The sequence below is a fragment of the Pantherophis guttatus genome, chromosome 10, assembly GCF_059756535.1.
Source record: "Pantherophis guttatus breed Tessera chromosome 10, ASM5975653v1, whole genome shotgun sequence".
Classification (NCBI taxonomy): Eukaryota; Metazoa; Chordata; class Lepidosauria; order Squamata; family Colubridae; genus Pantherophis; species Pantherophis guttatus.
Window position 1 is genome coordinate 4686763 of NC_142072.1, and position 20447 is coordinate 4707209.

At 41.1% G+C, this 20447-nt stretch overlaps 2 protein-coding genes across 2 annotated transcripts; one reads left to right on the forward strand and one right to left on the reverse strand.

Moving 5' to 3' along the window:
• Positions 1-399: 399 nt before the first annotated feature.
• On the forward strand, positions 400-3487 carry LOC148112351 (uncharacterized). Its single transcript, XM_087876385.1, has one exon. The coding sequence runs from the start codon at positions 525-527 to the stop codon at positions 2985-2987; it is 2463 nt and encodes an 820-aa protein (XP_087732511.1). The 5' UTR covers positions 400-524; the 3' UTR covers positions 2988-3487.
• Positions 3488-3529: 42 nt separating this feature from the next.
• Positions 3530-17563, reverse strand: CD79A (CD79a molecule). Its single transcript, XM_034438020.3, has 5 exons — positions 17421-17563; positions 9146-9631; positions 6247-6365; positions 4809-4877; positions 3530-4437 (listed from the first exon to the last, which is right to left on the reverse strand). Exons 1-5 carry the CDS (start codon positions 17473-17475, stop codon positions 4315-4317), a joined length of 852 nt encoding a protein of 283 aa, XP_034293911.2. The 5' UTR covers positions 17476-17563; the 3' UTR covers positions 3530-4314.
• Between the last annotated feature and the right edge of the window lie 2884 nt (positions 17564-20447).

Sequence of the window (20447 nt, forward strand, 5' to 3'; positions counted from 1 at the left end):
TAATACATATTTTTTTAATGTAGAATAATCTTCATAAGACTGCCTTGCAAATTCAAATTGTTCAGTCCAGTTTATCATATTCTGTTGAGCTCAAATATAGTTTAATATCTTGTGTAAAACCTTCCAAAAAGAAGTTATGCCTTGAAAGAATTAAAATTAAATTATTAACAATTAATAATTACCTTTATTTTTAAATCCCATTTTTATACTGCGTGGTTAATTGCAAGTTATCTATATACCGGTAATAAGCATTGATAAAATAAGAATTGTGAACTCTTTAATGTGGAAGAAAAGTTATAAACTCCAAAGTCTACTTTTTCATTGCTGGGCTATAAAAAAGTAAGAAAGTATAAATCATAGCAGGTTCCTCATATAAATAGTCCTTTTTTGCCAATAATTTTGTTTTTTCTTTGCAAATAGTTCACAAGCAGAATTCATACTTGGTGAAAAAGGAACAAATAGTTTGCCATCAGTGTCCCAGTTGTGAGACAGCATTTACTTGCAAAGATTATCTCACCCGCCATATGAAATGGAAACATTCTGGATTTATAATACTTGCTGAAGAACCAGAAAAAATACTAACAAAAAAATCATTATCCAGAATAAGAAGTTATGCTTCCTACCAAGTTATGGTGCAATATAGAATACTAAGCAACATGAACAAAGGTAAAGATGATGAAATGCTTTTTTTGAAAGACAGAAATGAAGAAGCAGAGAATAAATATCATAAAAACAATGGAAAAAAACATTTTCAGCTGGTTACTCACAATGAGATACATAGAGGAAAGCCATATTTATATAAAGAACATGTAAAAAAGGTTGATGGATCATTACTATGTCTGATCAGACAGAAGGGGAGGCATATAAGGAAAAAGTTTTATTCATGCAGAAAATATGGGCTAGGTTTAAGCCAATCACCAGGACTATCCACTTGGAAGCAAACACATGTAAGAGAGGAGCCATACTCATGTAGAGTGTGTGGGAAAAGCTTTAGCCAATCAGCAAACCTGAACACTCACATGTGGACACACACAGGAGAGAGGCCGTATTCATGTAGGGAGTGTGGGAAAAGCTTCATTGTCTCATCAACACTGGCCAATCACATGCGGACGCACACAGGAGAGAGGCCGTATTCATGTAGGGAGTGTGGGAAAAGCTTCACTGACTCATCACACTTGGCCAGACACATGCGGACACACACAGGAGAGAGGCCGTATTCATGTAGGGAGTGTGGGAAAAGCTTTAGCCTATCAGCAAACCTGACCACTCACATGCGGACGCACACAGGAGAGAGGCCGTATTCATGTAGGGAGTGTGGGAAAAGCTTCACTGTCTCATCAGCACTGACCACTCACATGCGGATGCACACAGGAGAGAGGCCGTATTCATGTAGGGAGTGTGGGAAAAGCTTCACTGACTCATCAACACTGGCCAATCACATGCGGACGCACACAGGAGAGAGGCCGTATTCATGTAGGGAGTGTGGGAAAAGCTTCACTGTCTCATCAACACTGGCCAGACACATGCGGACGCACACAGGAGAGAGGCCGTATTCATGTAGGGAGTGTGGGAAAAGCTTTAGCCGATCAGCAAACCTGAACACTCACATGCGGACGCACACAGGAGAGAGGCCATATTCATGTAGGGAGTGTGGGAAAAGCTTTAGCCGATCAGCAAACCTGACCACTCACATGCGGACGCACACAGGAGAGAGGCCGTATTCATGTAGGGAGTGTGGGAAAAGCTTCACTGTCTCATCAGCACTGACCACTCACATGCGGACGCACACAGGAGAGAGGCCGTATTCATGTAGGGAGTGTGGGAAAAGCTTTAGCCTATCAGCAAACCTGACCACTCACATGCGGACGCACACAGGAGAGAGGCCGTATTCATGTAGGGAGTGTGGGAAAAGCTTCACTGTCTCATCAGCACTGACCACTCACATGCGGACGCACACAGGAGAGAGGCCGTATTCATGTAGGGAGTGTGGGAAAAGCTTTAGCCTATCAGCAAACCTGACCACTCACATGCAGACGCACACAGGAGAGAGGCCGTATTCATGTAGGGAGTGTGGGAAAAGCTTCACTGTCTCATCAGCACTGACCACTCACATGCGGACGCACGCAGGAGAGAGGCCGTATTCATGTAGGGAGTGTGGGAAAAGCTTCACTGTCTCATCAACACTGGCCAGACACATGCGGACGCACACAGGAGAGAGGCCGTATTCATGTAGGGAGTGTGGGAAAAGCTTTAGCCGATCAGCAAACAGGGCCACTCACATGCAGACGCACACAGGAGAGAGGCCGTATTCATGTAGGGAGTGTGGGAAAAGCTTCACTGTCTCATCAGCACTGACCACTCACATGCGGACGCACACAGGAGAGAGGCCGTATTCATGTAGGGAGTGTGGGAAAAGCTTCACTGACTCATCAACACTGGCCAATCACATGCGGACGCACACAGGAGAGAGGCCGTATTCATGTAGGGAGTGTGGGAAAAGCTTTAGCCGATCAGCAAACAGGGCCACTCACATGCAGACGCACACAGGAGAGAGGCCGTATTCATGTAGGGAGTGTGGGAAAAGCTTTAGCCGATCAGCAAACAGGGCCACTCACATGCGGACGCACACAGGAGAGAGGCCGTATTCATGTAGGGAGTGTGGGAAAAGCTTTAGCCGATCAGCAAACCTGAACACTCACATGCAGACGCACACAGGAGAGAGGCCGTATTCATGTAGGGAGTGTGGGAAAAGCTTCACTGTCTCATCAGCACTGACCACTCACATGCGGACGCACACAGGAGAGAGGCCGTATTCATGTAGGGAGTGTGGGAAAAGCTTCACTGACTCATCAACACTGGCCAATCACATGCGGACGCACACAGGAGAGAGGCCGTATTCATGTAGGGAGTGTGGGAAAAGCTTTAGCCGATCAGCAAACAGGGCCACTCACATGCAGACGCACACAGGAGAGAGGCCGTATTCATGAAGAAGTGTGGGAAAAGCTTCAGTATCTCATCAGTAATGCTCGAAGTGGAGCCCAGTATTCATCAAGCTTGACATAGACCAACTGTTCAGTAGTGTTGCTAAATATGTAAACATAAATTATGAAGTATTTTTGATATGAGTAACACATCTTCAGTAAAGAATATATCAAAGCCATAGATTTTGAATAAAAAAATAAAATTTATAAAAAAATTTATTAAGAAAAGGGGAAATTTAAGATATGGTTGTATTGCCATAGGATTATAACAGGGGATTGATTAAAACAGTCAATTTTTGAAGAGTTATCTCATGAAAATTGTTGGCACTCACTAAAGCCAAAACCCATTGTCTTTGGAATTTATCCCACCACCACTGTTTGCTCTGTGAAAAAAACAAGGTAAAGGCTTTCTTGTATCCACAAGTCTGCAGTATAAATAAAGCTATATTTTCCCTTAAAGAATGGAAAGTATTAAAATGGCAAATAAACAGTGAGGATAAATTGCAGTGGTTATTTGTCGTCATCATTCCACCTTTTCCTTTTAATTATTTTTCTTTTTGCAGATGTCATAAGAATTAATGTTCTACCAGGGAGAACTGTTGCTGACATCCTAGACTTCTTATATCTTATTTCTTCATATAAACATCACAAAGATTGTTATCCATTTCTGTTTTTGCAGGGAAATGAGACATTTATTTTATTAGGTTTATATTTTAAAAAATGCTATATGCAGCTACTCCAAATATTGGATATGTGATGACATTTTTCTTTGTTTCTTTAGTGAGAACATACACACTACCAATTAGCACCATCCACAATAAGGCTTTTCTACAAATATGAGATAATTTTTAAACATGCAATTCAGAGGAGAAAATGTTAATTTGAAATGAATGCAAATATGGTTTACAGATGTGCTTCTTTTTACTCAAATTGAGTGGTTGAAAGCAAGCATAAGGAATTAATGGATTGTAAATGTCACCATGGGTAATGTTTAACCATTGCTTATGTTTCAGAATCTCAGAGAGATGCTTCTTTTTAAAATAATGGCAATCAGGAATCGGAAACACAAAATAACATATAATCCGAGTATTTTCTTGTTTGGAAAATCAAATAATATGTTTTTGCTTATATCATTAATGATATTCTATTCAAACCAATTTTTAGAGCTCACTTCTCTCCTCAAGGTTAAATTTATACAGTTATTATTATCTAAGAATAGGAAAATACAGAATTACCATCACATATATACACATTATAGCAAGAGATACCAAGATTTTTTTTAAAAAATAACCATTTTCAATAAACGAGAAAATGACAATCAGGCATTTTTAATTCATGGTTTCTCTGGTTTCTCTAGCTGTAAATCAATCACTTTGACATTGCCTATGTCTTGGTAGGTAGCTTGTAAACCCCTGGAGATGTCTTCATACATTGAGCAATCATCCAGATTCAGTCCCTAAAAGGAAAAGACAAAGTGTTGGTTATTCTGAAAGTCATGTACTGAGGAAGTTAAGGCTAAAATTCTAAGTGACTTTGTATTACTTAGCATGGACTGCAAATACAGTGCATACAATAAAAGAAATTAATATATTTCCAATTGGAAAAATGCCTTCCTTTGATGAATATCAGGTTCCCTCTTGTGCCCCCCTCCCTCTCTAGCACCATCATAGCTACACTATCCATGTATTCTTGCACTATAATTTGGATTACTGTAAATGATAGTAGAATAGGTGGTCTAACTGGAATCTCTGTTTTCACTGTTATATATCCCATTATTTCATCTCCCTTGCTTCTGCAATATGCCAATGAATCATTCCATTGACTTACTTCATACAGATTCTCCTCTTCACAAGCTTTCTTCTTGGCCTGCAAGAGGCGCTCATTTTCCCATCTCTTCTGCAAACAAGACAAGAAGAGGCTAGGATTCAGGAAAAAACCAACTAATAGTTCTATATTTAACTTCAGCTTTGGTGAAATTAGTATAAAAATGTTTTAGTACTGTACTTATGTATTGTACTACTTATATATTGTACTACTATACACAAATAAAAACATAGTCAATAGAAGATGCTTAACGGCAAACTAAGTGCCTTACTCCCATGATTTCTATTAGATGGGCAAGTTCTGAATCCATTTAATCAGGGACTGTCATCAGCCCAGTCCAGTTTGCCCTCCCCCCCAATCTAGAAAAACATACTGCCCTAGGTTAAATTCTGAAACATATTGCTCATGTTTCAGAAAGCCTCAAAGACCAGCTTCTGTCCAGCCATGGGGGTCAGGAGAGCAATAGATCCCACATGTTTTGTATGGCTTCTGCAGTCATATGAATTTTATGCCTATATAGATATATTATTTTTGAGCCTTTGTTAGCTTCCCAGAATAATAGCAAATAGGAAGGTATATAAAACAATTTAAGTAAGTAAACTCAACCAAGAAAAACTATTAACGTGCAGGTAATAAACCACAACAGAAGTTTGAATAAGCCTTGTTACATAGCTGAGTAAATTCAACTGTCATATAATGAAGAGCTTGGATGCAGAGCTTCATCTTGGACCATAAACTGGAATAATTTTTTTAAAACCCATTTCATTCAATATTTATTATAATAGGATTTATGAGCTGTTCTAAGCATACCGTTGATAGGTCCACTGATTTTCATATGAAAATGGGTATGTAACAACAAATATTTGACAGTTAATAGGTCATGGATTTAAGATACAAGACACAGCTTGTTTGTTTATGCTAACAGTCTGGGCCTAATTTTTCATCCTCGTGATGAAAAACTGTTTGAGACACATTTGATGCTTTGCATTAAATGATGGAAAAAAATAGATATATGTGATACTGTAGGAATATTCTACTAAAAGCAGGCATCAACAGAATTTTATTTTAAGAAACCACCTATACATTCCTCCTAATGTGTATAGCTAACAACTATAGGTGACATTCTGTGTCACAGGAACAGTTACTTAAGATTACTGCCAATTGGATCTGATATAATGCCCATATTGTGAAAAAAAATGTTGAAAAGAAATTCAAAATATAGTTCCAAGAATAATCTAATGATTCTTTTGAAACCAGTTGATCTTTCCATTACTGTAAATTGCCTGCTAATGCCTCTGCGAGGAAGCAGAACATTCTTCAGCATGGTGATCAAAAGCAGAACAAGATCTGGTGACTGGAAACTATGCACAAACAGATTCAGAATGGGTCATACTATAGATGCATGTATGGAAATGATATGTGAAGGGAAAAAACAGCTCACCTTGAAGAGCAGAAAAAGGCCAGGACCAATGGCACAGATAAGCAGAAGAAATCCCTCCACAGTGATAATCTTGTTTTTAATTGATTCACTCATATTCAAGAAGGAGACGGGGCGAGGTCCTAGAACACAGCCAGAAATGGACAATTGGTTGGGAACCTCATAACATTCCTGGTCTTCCTATTTACCATCCACTTGGAATTCTCTTTTTCAGAATACGCTGCCAACTCATCTTGCTGCAAATCACAGCTATATCTATTAATTCCCAGGGGTCCTTTTGTCAAATAGCAACTTTTGCAAAACGGCAAACACATTGAGAAAAAAAGACTGACAGATCAATTTTAAATCCCACAGTTGGATTTGCATGACATTCTTACCTTCCCTAGCTTTAATCCTGGTTAATGGTGGGTGACTTATTTAGTGTAATTACTGGCCATTTAGTAACTGCTCGGTTTATTTTTTCGTACAAACCCAGAATGTGGGTTAGTTCAGTAATTGGTTAAAGCATGTTAGTTAAACATAGCCAGTTTGTGGGCATTATTTTCTTGGCACAGACTCCGTTTTATTGAGCAGACGTTTATAGGCATTGATGTATGTACGGTGTTTAAATCTCATATATTTCCCAACCAACTAATCAATCCAACCAGACAGCATTATCTAACTCAAATATCCATGGTACCAATTAGACTTATATTGGATTTATTGATGTGTTTTATGCACTTAAATGCATAAGTGCATAGAAGAGCGTAGATGACACTCAATGTCCTGAATGAAACCTTTGCTTGCTCAGTTTGGAGCAAACCAGCTGTCTGGATTTCTCCTATGTAGACGTCTCTTCCTCCAACAGGTTTTGCAGACACCTCCTGACTATTTCAAAACTTCAACTTAACTTGTGTGGGCTGGAGGTGCATTATATCACAGACAAACAACATTTTCAAAAAGGAAATGAAAGTTCCAATTCAAAGTGTATTGTGATGGAGCATATTAAAAAAACGAAGACTGACATACTGTAATTTTGAGCCAGACAAAAGAACAAAACAGCTATGTTGGGATCTAAATCGTGTGGAAGAGCATGCAATATAAAAAGAACCCTCAATATCGAGAACTCACCCCAATTCCCGTTCTCTGAATTGATTATATTAGCTACTATTATTTCACAAATCTCCGTTTTTGTAAAAATTTAGTTCTAGAGACTTATAGATATCTTTATCTACAATAAATCTTTACTATATTTTGAGGCTGAAATACAAGATGAGGAAGTGGCTACTTAAACCTTTGCTTGATCCAGTGTTTCTTTCATGCCCACAATAGAAAGCTATACAATAGTTAACAATCATCTGTATTTAAACTGCAATAATTTATATAAGGGAAGAATGTTTACACTCATACTCCTTCAGAGAATGGTATGGTTTCTCTTCCCAACCCTATTTTCCTACAGGATTTCTTGTTTCAGTAGATGAAATCCTCTCTTTGCATTATCCCAATTAGCTTTGGACCTTATGTTTATATCAGCCACTACTAACTTGCCTATTAATTGTATTTTAGCTCTATGCTTCCAAAGGCTGTTTGTATATTTCTCCACTGAAGATTCTTTTTTCCGAAAAATAGAATAACGGAAGATGTTTTTGCAACTAACTCAACAACTATTAAGATAATTCCAGATCTGAAATACTATAACTCTTTGTGTGTGTGTGTGTGTATGTGTGAGTGTGCACATGTGCACATGCATGATACCCTCACTCATAATTCAGTAGATGACTCTGAGCCAGTCATTCTCTCTTAAGCTAATGTGTCTTTAGTAAAAATACTAAATCTAAAAGCACCCTGTACGCTTCATAAACCTGTTGAGTTTATTTACATTTTATAACCTGGAGGATGGAATTGCCTTGAACTCTTAGAGGAGGAAAGGCATTATCTAAATCTAATGAACCTCAGTCCTCAGACTTCCTCAATACCATTGGTTAACCCAGGATTCCCCAACCCCCAGTCCGTGGACTAACACTGGTCTGTGAATGCCAGAAAATGGGCAGCACAAACAAATGAAGCCCCATGTGTGGGATGCAGGCAGCACACAAAACCATTGCCCTTTCTGGTCCATGGAAAAACCCGTCTCCATGGAACCAGTCCCTGGTGCCCAAAAGGTTGGGGGGACACAGGGCCAACCTGTACCTGGTTTTTTATGTTGAGGTCCATGCTAGCTCTCTAAAAAAGTCTATAACACTGAGAAAGGGGGAAGGAAAATAAAAATAAAATGGAACGACTAGTAGCAAGCTGTACATACTTGATTATAAGGGCATTTAGCACCCCATTGGAAGACCTGAAGGGCAAGGTTAGGGACAGACCATCCTGGACATGTTGTATATCAGGGGAGTCAAACTCAAGACCCCGTGGACTGGATCCGATCCGTGGGGTGCTTAGATTCACCCCATCCGGAAATAGCAAAGGATTAGCCTGTGGTGCTAGTGAAAATGGGATGGGGGGAGGTTGTGGGCATCCGCTGTGTGGCCCATTTTCAGTCTGGGTGGCCGTCTGCAGGCCCCTGTGCCCCATTTTGGCCACCAGGTTGCTGCAGAAGGGTATCTAGGCCGAAAATGGGCTGCACGGGGACTGCCTGTGCCACCCCGCACCCCGTTTTGGCCAGCAGGGTGAAGCAGGAGGGTGTCTGTCTCATCTCCTCCCCCCCGGGCCAGCCCGCAGAGGACAACTACCGTACAATGCTGATCCAGCCCTCCAAGAAATCCAGATTGACACCCCTGTTCTATAAGATCATTAAGAGTCAATGCTGACTCAATCAATCAATCAGTCAAAATCTAGGCTAGAGATCTGGACATCATTCGCACCTCTGCTCTCCGTTTGCAAAAGTTAACCGTTCAACCCTTAGTAGTATAAGCTTTATACTCACTCCTGACCCACAGAAACGTTCCACAGGATTGCCCATGACTACTGGAAGAAACCACAAAGCAGTAGTACATGCCAGTGTCGTTCTTTTGGGTTGAATGAAAAGTGACCTTTGACCAGCCCTGAGGGACGTTTGTAGAGATGATGCGGTTTCTGGTGTTGGAGACGTCAAAATTGCTGCTACAGTTTGGGGAGCAAGATTTTTTCCAGAAAACCGATGCTTCCGGCGGGGCCTTAAACTGACACTCCAGGGTGGCAGAATTCCCTTCCAAAATGATGCGAGAGGTATCTACGGGTTTCACGACGATGGGCGGCGGGGAACGCTGTTGCATCACCTGTATGGACTTATGACAGGTGGAATCAGTTGGTGTAGTCTTGGTCGTTACAATGTATTCTTTGGGGCTTTCAGGGGTTCGACCTGTGTTATTGGGTTTCTTTGTTGTTGGAATGATTTCAGTGGTATCAGTAGTTGGGTTGACACAAATACAACCTGCAAATAGGAGAAGGGGAAAAAATTAATCAAATTTATGCAGCCGCCCATCTCATCAAAGACGACTCTGGGCATGGATAAAACAGAAAATATGAAAACAGTGATTATAAATATAAAAACCATCGTAATCAATATCCTAAGATCCCAACATAGAAACTATAAGTGAAGGGAGAATTAAAAAATGCCAACAATGGGCCCTCTAGACAAGTTTCTGGTTCCATAGAAGCCCCAGTCCTGATTACATAAAAATGTTGGTGTATAAAACATGAAATAATGAGATTCTTCATTTACATTATCTCTGCCTAGAAGGATTGTTTAGTTTAGTTTTTTTAGTTTAGTTTACTTTATTGTCATCGCACCTCGTACAACGAAATTAAATGCCATCTTCAGTGTACATTATACATAAAAAAATAAGACAAAACACATATCCTTCACATTCTATACAATTGAATTGAAAACCCCTGATATTGTATTAATATTGCACTATACAGTAGAATTCAATATAGTTACTGCTCTGGGATAGAAGCTGTTTTTCAGCCTATTTGTTCTTGTTTTTATTATCCTGTACCGTCTGCCAGATGGTAATAGTTCAGAAAAAGGGTGCCCAGGATGAGATGGATCTTTAAGAATGTTTTGAACTTTCTTCAAAAGTTTATCTCTGCTGGGCTCCAGTCTTGATTACATAAAAATATTGGTGTACAAAACATGAAACAATGAGATTTACATTATCCCTGCCTAGAAGGATTGTTTGAATTTACATGGGAACATATTAACTTTCACGAATGAAGGCAAATATATGTGTTTCAGAATAATGTTGCAGGATCCAATCTGGGTCGGGACCAGAGGTTTAGTCTTCCAAGCTTTCGGACTCATGCCAGAGCCCATCCTCAGGGAACATCTCTCAGTGACCGACCCAGATTGAATCCTGCAACATATTACTTTGTTTCTGGGAGAGTGACTGTTAGATTCACTGGGTGAAATGGACTAATTCTAACTTAACTATATACTGTATGCAATTTCATGTATTAAAGAACGATTAGTTACAAAAATTGGCTGACTTCTCATGCACTTAACCCTAGTTTCTTGAATCAAATATAGTTGGCTGTGTTTTACCCAATACAGTAAAGCACAAACTAAGGTTTACAAACCTTATATAAACAGAGGCACAGAATCAAAAACATGTGATGTATTAGTACCGCTTTATAAATCCTTAGTAAGACCACACCTGGAATACTGCATCCAGTTTTGGTCATCACCTTTCAAAAATGATGCTGAGACTTTAGAAAAAGTTCAGAGAAGAGCAACTAAGACGATTAAAGACCTGGAGACAAAAACATATGAAGAACGGTTGCAGGAATTGAGTATGAGTTTAGAGAAAAAGAAGGACTAGGGGTGACATGATAGCAGTATTTCAGTATTTGAGGGGCTGCCAGAAAGAAGAGGCGATCAACTTATTTCCAAAACACCAGAAGGCAAGATAAGAAACAATGGATGGAAACTAACCAAGGAGAGAAGCAACCTGGAATTAAGGAGAAACTTCCTAACAATGAGAACAATTAACCAGTAGAACAGCTTGCCTTCAAAAGTTGTGGGTACTTCATCACTGGAAGTTTTTAAGAAGAGACTGGACAGCCAACTGTCTGAAATGGTAGGGTCTCCTGCTTGAGTAGGGGGTTGGACTAGAAGACCTCCAAGGTCCCTTCCAGCTCTATTCTGATTGAACCATTTGGTCAATTCACCCAACACACCGACTCATAAGGCAATAAAGTACAACAATGTACTTTTTATGGTAGCTGAATGCTTGGTGGAAATTCAGCAGGGCGAACCAGAGGAAATTCCTCTGAATATTTGTATGTCGGGTTGAGAAATAAAGCTTGCACAAAAATGGAGGCAAAAGGGTCATATTTCCCAATATATCTTGCAATCTTTCCAATAACAAACCCTCCCCAGAGCGCCTTCCCTGCTGGTAAAGCCACTGAACCACATCTCCATGCCAGAATGCCGCCCCTCGTCGCATCCCCCAAGGGGCTGCTGGTGGTTTTAGTTCCCTTTTCCTGCCTCTGTTGACAGGAAACAGAAGAGGACCACTCGTTATAAGGCGGAAAGTTTATGGCCCACCCTTGCAGGTATGCAGAAGTCTTGCAGAGTCAGCTGGAACCAGATTTGAGAAGTTTTCAGAGGAACTACCGGTATATCTCTAAAAAGTTTGTCCCAAAAGTGTTTTTCAAAAACTTTTTTTGGAAGCTTCTTGGATGAGAAGCAAAACATCTTCAAGGAAAAACGAAGAAAGTCCAGTTACCTTTTGAGGAACAGAGCTGGAAGGGACCTTGGAGGTCATCTAGTCCAACCCCCTGCTCACACAGGAGACCTGTACTAGGGATTCGAACCACCAAAGTGCCGACCTTTCTGATTGACAAGCTCAGTGTCTTAGCCAGTGAGCCACCTTTGGGACAACCATGACCTGGGTGACTAAGAATCTCCCTAGACATCTAAAAAGTTAGGGCTATGGAAAAGTACAGAGATGGCCTTGAAAAAGGAATTCAGCAACCATTATCTAAACCCCAGTTTTGCCTGAATAGACAGGACAGGGTGAGGAAGAAAGTCAAGATTGTTCTGGCTTGATTTTCTTTAGTATAAGCAAGGAAAGAGAATATCTCTGCAGGCTTTCAAGATTTTTATTACACCCTCTGGCAATAGAATCCTAATGTTTCATGCAGTATCCTTGCCAGATTTGGCCTCTCTTGGGGGACTGACAGGACTTTAGTGAACATTAATGAATTAGATTTTTATCCCGCCTTTATTACTCAATAAATAATTCAAGGCAGCCCAACATACTTAATCCTCTTTCCTCCTCCTATTTTTCCCACCACAATAAACCTGGGTTCCGTTGAAAGAGAGTGACTGACCCAAAGTCACTCAATCAATTTTCATGCCTAAGGCAGGACTAGAACTCCCAGTCTCCCGGAGATTGGCCCAAAGTCATCCAGCCGGATTTCATGCCTAAAATGGAACTAGAACTCACTGTCTCCTGGTTTCTAGACTACCATCTTATCCACTATACCAAACTGGCTCTATTACTTTAGAGCAGTGTGTTTCAACTTCAACATGGGTTGACTTCAATTTCCAGAATTCCCTAGCCAGCAATGCTGGCTGGAGAATTCTGGGATTTGAAGACCACACATCTTAAAGTTGCTGAAGACTGCTTTAGAGAAAGTCTTAAGAAAAGAGATTATGGACTATCTATGGAAATACCTGGAAGTAAGTCTCATGAAAGCAATGGAATGACTGAGTCAATATGCAGAAGGCTGCACTATAAGATTATACACAGTGGTGGGATTCAAATAATTTAACAATCGGTTCTCTGCCCTAATGACCAGCTGAGTATGCGTGGCTCAGTGACCATGTGACCGTGTGAGCGTGGCCAACTCAATATCACTCATGTTGATGGGTGCTTCGCCTTAGCTGTTACAATGTAACAAGGGTTAACCAGAGAGGCAGTTTCTGTAACCAGGGCAATAAAGATCAGGCTAGAAACAACACCAGAATGTTTCCTTCCTGCCTTCCTTACAGGATTAGCCTTGTAAAGTGGAAAAAAACAAAATAAGATTTCTTCCAACAATTGATTCTCTGAACTGCTTAGAAAGTTAACAACCAATTCTTCCGAATAGGTGCGAACTGGCTGGATCCCACCATTGATTATACATAATTATTCAGGATACAGTAAGCCCCCTTAAACACAGTGATGTACTCAATAGATAGATACTTTGGATCAATATAGATATCAATGTTTCTTTTCCGAAGTCTTAATCAAACAGTCCTAAATCTGCACAGATTCTTTGCTTATGTGACATTGAGTCCCAAATCTACTCAATCAGATTCAATTTGATCATGATGCCAAATAAGTGAATCCTAAGGAAACGTAATTGTTATATTGATGGGCGAACAGTTAATCGTTTCTCCTGTGAATAAATATAACTATCTTCAATGATGATTACATTGGGGATCCTGTATATTCCTCCATCCCGTATTCTTAAAATAATACTCATAAAAGCATCAATAAAAAAGAAAAAAATATTCACATTGTATTAAGCCACGATACCTTTGTTTTTGACTCCGCATTGTGTGGGGAGGTTAGAGCAAACCATGGTTTATTTTGACAAGGAACAAGTCTAATTCATTTGTTGATTTATTGATTGCACTGTAATTAGGTATATGCAAATAACAATTCATTATGTGTTTTCTTGATGTTCCTGGTGGATTTCAGGACACTATTCAAGACTCTTGCTAAGCAATAATTGTGCAATATAAAAAGAATATGAAGATATAGGAAAACTACCGAAAAACTGGCTCAACAAACAATGATTGCAAGTTGAACTCTATTTTGTTTTCACCCTGTTCAGTATGATTTGTTTCAAACCAGGTGTGTAAGGTATATATTCAGTAGATATTTTACAGTATCCATTTTATCATGTTATATTAATTTTAACTTCTACCCTTACCTACTAAGGATACAATTCTCTATCCATTTATACGTCTACAGGCACCTATTCTTTAAGATTTATTTTTATATAGGCATATATATATGGTTCCCTCAGACTGGCTCGGGAATTCTGGGATTTGAAATTCACACGTCTGAAAGCTGCCAAAGTTAAGAAAACACTAGAGATGCCAAAGATTCAGTCTTGCACTATTTACATACCACAGATTTTTGGCAAAAAAAGCTCAAGGTTGCATCAACAGAGGGATAGAATCAAGATCGCAAGAAGTATTAGTACCTCTTTATAAAGCCTTATTATTGATTGATTGATTGATTCAATTTATATGCCACCCTTCTCCGGAGACTCAGGGCGGCTTACAATGCATTAAGCAATAGCCTTCATACTTTTGTATATGTCTGCTTAGTAGGGCTTTCGCCCCCCCCCCAAGCGGTGTTCTCTTTTATACAAAGTCAGTTTATTGCCCCCACAATCCGGGTCCTCGTTTTACGTACCTTGAAAGGATGGAAGGCTGAGTCAACCTTAAGTCAAGCCTTAGTAAGACCACACTTAGAATGCTGCATCCAGTTTTGGTCACCATCTTATAAAAAGATGTTGAAACAGTGCAGAAAAGCAACAAAGCTGAACAGGGGGCCGGAGGCTAAAACATATAAAGAATGGTTGCAGGAACTGGGTATGTCTAGTCTAGTGAAAAGAAGGACTAGGGGGTACATGATAGCAGTCTTCCAATATCTCAGGACCTGCCACAAAGAAGAGGGGGTCAACCTATTCTCCAAAGCACCTGAGGGCAGGACAAGAAGCGATGAGTGGAAACTAACCAAGGAGAGAAGCAATCCAGAACTAAGGAAAAATTTCCTAACATTGAGAACAATGAACCAGTGGAACTGTTTGCAACCAGAAGTTGTGGCTGCTCCATCACTGGAGGCTTTTAAGAAGAGATTGGACAACCATGTGTCTGGAATGGTATAGAGTCTCCTGCTTGAGCATGGGGTCGGACTAGAAGACCTCCAAGATCCCTTTCAACTCTGTATTCTGTTAATTATAAGAAAAGCCCTTTTTTGTTCCAACTTTTTCTCTTTCATCCCATATCAGAACAAGGCTTGCATCCCTGCCTGTTAAAATTGGTCTGTCCTGAATCTTCTGGGAATGCCTGTTCCAGATTCACACTTTATTTTTTATTTTTTGTTTAGTTTGTCAAGCATGTATAAGATAACAGATATAAGCCTAAACATAATTATGAATACATGAAATGGATATGAATAAATGGGGACATTAGGACAGGGGCGGTAGGCACATTGGTGCATTTATGCACGCCCCTTACAGACCTCTTAGGAAAGGGGTGAGGTCGACAGTAGACAGTCTAAGATTAAATTTTTGGGGGTTTGGGGATGTAACCACAGAGTCAGGTAGTGCATTCCAGGCACTGACCACTCTGTTGCTGAAGTTGTATTTCCTACAATCGAGTTTGGAGCGGTTTACCATAAGTTTGTATCTGTTGTGTGCTTGTGTATTGTTGCGGTTGAAGCTGAAGTAGTCATTGACAGGTAGGACATTGTAGCAGATAATTTTATGTACTACGCTTAGGTCAGACCTGAGGCGGTGTAGTTCTAGGTTGTCTAAGCCCAAAATTTCAAGCCTGGTGGCATAAGGGATTCTGTTGTGAGTAGAGGAGTGGAGGACTCTTCTCGTGAAATATCTCTGGACTTCAGTGGTGGGTTTCAAATTTTTTTACTACCGGTTCTGTGGGTGTGGCTTGGTGGGCGTGGCATGACTTGGTGGGCGTGCAGGGGAAGGATACTGTAAAATCTCCATTCCCACCCCACTCCAGGGGAAGGATACTGTAAAATATCCATTCCCACCCCACTCCAGGGGAAGGTTATTGCAAAATCCCCATTTCCTCCCAATCAGATTGGACTTGGGAGACAGAGAATAGATGGGGGCGGGGCCAGTCAGAATTTTTACTACCAGTTCTCCGAACTCAAAATTTCCACAACCGGTTCTCCAGAACTGGTCAGAACCTGCTGAAACCCACCTCTGCTGGACTCGCTCAATTGTATTAATGTCCGATATACAGTGCGGATTCCAGGCGGACGAGCTGTATTCGAGAATTGGTCTAGCAAAGGTTTTGTATGCCCTAGTTTGCAGTACAATATTCCCGGAGACGAAGCTTTGCAAGATTAGGTTAACGACTCTTAATGTCTTTTTGGCAATGCTGTTAGCTTACCATAAAAAGAGAAGCAGTGATGAAACTGATTTCTAATCCTCTCTTAGTTAGGCTGGATGACTTTAGGCCAATCCCTCTTTCTCAAGAAGGAGATAATGGCCAACTGCTTCTGAAAAGGTATCCAAGAAAACCTCATCCATGTCACTATCAGGAATTGAGGCCAAAACAACCTCCCCCCCCACAAGCCTTTCCCATTTATAAAATAAATGAACTTCCAGGATTCATCTTTGAACCTAGGGTAGGGGTGTCAAAATTCAAGGCTCGGGGGCCGGATCTGGCCCGCGGGGCACTTAGATCTGGCCTGTTGGGCCGCCCTGGAAACAACAAATGACTGGCCCGTGGTGCTTCTGCCAACAAAAACGCAGCTCCGTTTTCACCTGCAGAGGGTTTCAGGAGGCCGTGGCAGCTGAAAACGGAGCTCGGGAACCCGTTTTCGTTGGCAGAGTGCTCGGGCCACTACAGGCACCCCCAACATGAGTGACGTCAAGCTGGCCATGCCCACCCTCGCCACGCCTCTCCTGGCCCCCCGAGGTCAAACACAACCCTGATGCAGCCCTCAATGAAATTGAGTTTGACACCCCTGACCTAAAGGCAGTGGTGAGTTGCTCCCGGTTCGGCCCGGTTCGGGCGAGCCGGTAGTGGTGACGATGTGACGTCACCGAACCGGTTCTCTTTCACTGGGAACTGGACCCTCCCGCCCACGCCCGTTTTATTGCTACCTTTATTTCTTGTTTTTTAGCCCAGCTGATAGGCGCGGCAGAGTGGATTGCCGCACCTCAGCTGGGCAGAAACTTAGCGCGCTTGGCGATCGTGCTCAAAGGGCGTGTACGAAGAGAACCAGTGGTAACACGGTTGAAACCCACCACTGCCTAAAGGATAGAGTCGCAGTTGCCCAACGTACACCTGTATACCGCCGTCCCCATGGCACCTCGGCCTTTAAAGACAGGTGAACACAAAGCCAGCAGTTTTCCGTGGACATCACAAAGAAAGGGTTTTAACTCTTGGACTTCGCTACCCATGTTTTCACAGCCACCAGTCCTTAGGTTACAGCCGCTAAGATGTATCTTACCTGAAAGGGCTCCCAGGAGAAACAGGGACCACAAATGGTATCGGCCAACTTCCATCCTGTTCAACTATCCCACAGAGACGATTGTCTGCAGCATCTATGCTGCAGTCACCGTTGGACTCCACACTTGTTTTAGTTGTGCTTTTTTTTTTTTTTTTTGCTTTCTTCTTTTCCTGTTTTAAGTAGATTTCAGGCGATGCGCCTGGGTGCTCCTTGGCTCCACCCAGAGAAGAAGTTGGCCGGTTTTTGGTTTTTGTTTGTTATGCACTGAAGCTTCAATCTGAGGTCAGGTTGACTGTCTTCAGCTTCTGCAAAAGGGACAGTCAGAGTTTCGTCCTTAGGACATTTCACAGCTAAAAGCCAGAATGTCTCTTTACGTAGTTCTCTGCTGGCGGTTACCTACCTGGCAGGTGCAGGTAGACGTTGATCTACAATCGTTTGTTTAGAAAACGTTCGAAGTTATGATGCCACTGAAAAAAGTGACTTATAACCAGGGGTGAAATGCTCCCAGTTCAGACAGGATCGCCCGATCCGGTAGCGATGGCGGTGGGTGGTTCAGAGAACCGGTAGCAAAAATCCCTGCCCCCCCCCCCCCGCCCAGCTGAGCCACGCGATCATCAGAGACTTTTTTAAAATTATTTTTAAAAGCATTTTTTCTACAACCTCTTCGGGCTGAAGAAGTTGTAAAAAAAATGCTCTTAAAAGGCTCTGGCGATCCCAGCTGAGTTGCCTGATCGTCAGAGGCTTCTAAAAGCATTTTTTTTCTGCAACCTCTTAAGGTTGTAGAAAAATGTTTTTAAAAGTAAAAAAAAAAAAAAATAGTTGGCCATGCCCACTCAGTCACATTACACCCCCCCACCAAGCCACGCCCACAAAATAAGCCACACCCACAGAACTGGTAGTAAAAAAATTTAGAACCCACCCCTGCTTATGGGGAATATATCTTATAGGAGAAGGGTCTTCTTTGGGGTGGCTCCCTCCCTTTGGAACCTCAGTCCCCGATATCTAACATTGGCTTTGCCACTTTTCCACAAGGCCTTAAGAGCCTGGTTTTGTCAGTGGGGCCGGGGCCCCCAAGTGAAGATGGAACCTATCAAGTGGTTGATATGATTGTGTTTCTGTTGCCATCGATGGTGGTATTAGTGTGGTTTTTACGTTGTGGATTTTTAATGTTGTCAGCCGCCTGGAGTCACTGTGTGTGAGTTTGGCTGCTGTATAAGTTGGTTTAGTTTGTTCTACTTACAATCAATATTGTTATCAACAAGATTATTATTATTATTATTATTATTATTATTATTATTACTATTATTATTACTATTATTATTATTATTATTTAATCTTTGGTGAGATTCACAGCCTTTGAGGCTGGTTAATAGCTCAGCAGCTCGAGTCCTAACCAAGGACCTAGGAACTGTTAAGGTATCGTCGGAGGATGTAAGCTGTTCCGAGTAAGGTGGTCTTTTGTAGAGTCAAAATGTTCAAGTCCGGCAAATTTAGAATTACTAAATAGCGGGGTAGCCCTTTGGGTATTGCTCCAAGGGCTCCAATTACAATCGGGACAACACACGATTTCTTTTTCCACAGTCGCTCAACTTCAATTTGCAAGTCCCGGTACTTTGTGATTTTTTCTTGCTGCTTATCTTCAATCCGTGCATCCCCAGGTATTATTATTATTATTATTATTATTATTATTATTATTATTATTATTTGTTTGTTTGTTTATTTATTTATTTATTTATTTGTTTATTTGTTTATTTATTTAATTTTTATACCGCCCTTCTCCCGAAGGACTCAGGGCGGTGAACAGTCAGAATAACATACATATAATGTGAAATGAAAACAATTTAAAGTAATTAAACCAATTTGGCTCATCAGTTAAGATCCTCAGCATAGAATTTAGACAATTTGAAAATTTATGCCAGCCTGGCTTGGTGAAACAGAAAGGTCTTCAATGCACGACAGAAAGTACGGAGATCTGGGATCATTCGTATCCCTGGGGGTATCCTGTTCCAAAGGGTAGGTGCCCCCACAGAGAAGGCTCTCCCCCTGGGAACCACCAGTCGACATTGCTTTACTGACAGCAATGTTTAAGGACATTTTCCCCAATAGCAAAATAGGAACAAAATAGAGATACCAAAAATGGGGACAAAGGAAATACGGGGCTGTGTGGTTTACACAATATATTTTAATGCAGCGTATGTCGTTCATACAATGAACTTGATTAATTTTAAACTTGGTTAGGGTTTTTGGTGGGGTTTCATGCTACCAATCTAACCCCAACATTGTCTGAACCTAGAGAATAAAATAATTTGGTAATCTGATTAAGAGGTTTTTTTGAATGAAGTCTTTCTGTGGAATTGAGGACGTGCATGGGTAAAGCAAGGCTAACCATTTAAAAACCGATTAATCAAGACTCTGCTTGTTTTAATTTGTTTCCAAACTCTCTTTGCAGAAAATCCCATTTTAAGATGCTCCTACAGATTGCTTCCCCCCCCACTTTTCTAGCAAGTTGTACATTTGCTTTGCGCGAACTTCACAGCAAAGGTCTACAACATCGTTGATTAAAATAATGCAAACTCTGTACCAACTTACAGAACTGGATCATCTAACCAACCATATCAAATGAGCCTCCTCCCACTCCAAACCAGCAAAATTGAGCAGGAATTACGGTAAGAAAGAACAAAAAAGACCTCCTGTTTTGCATGTAAGGTCAGAATTAGCATACATATGCGCGAAGGATCAAATTCCACCCTGATCCTTCCCGGGTTAAACCACTCAGAGAAGCCTCTTGCAACTGGAAAGAAGGATTCGGTTCATGCCTGCTAAACCAAAACCATGACTGGGCTTAGCAGCAGTGGTGGGTTTCAAAAATGTTTACTACCGGTTCTTTGGGTATGGCTTGGTAGGCATGGCATGGCTTGGTGGGCATGGCAGGGGAAGGATACTGTAAAATCTCCATTCCAGAGGTGGGTTTCAGCAGGTTCGGACCAGTTCTGCAGAACCGGTAGCGGAAATTTTGAGTAGTTCGGA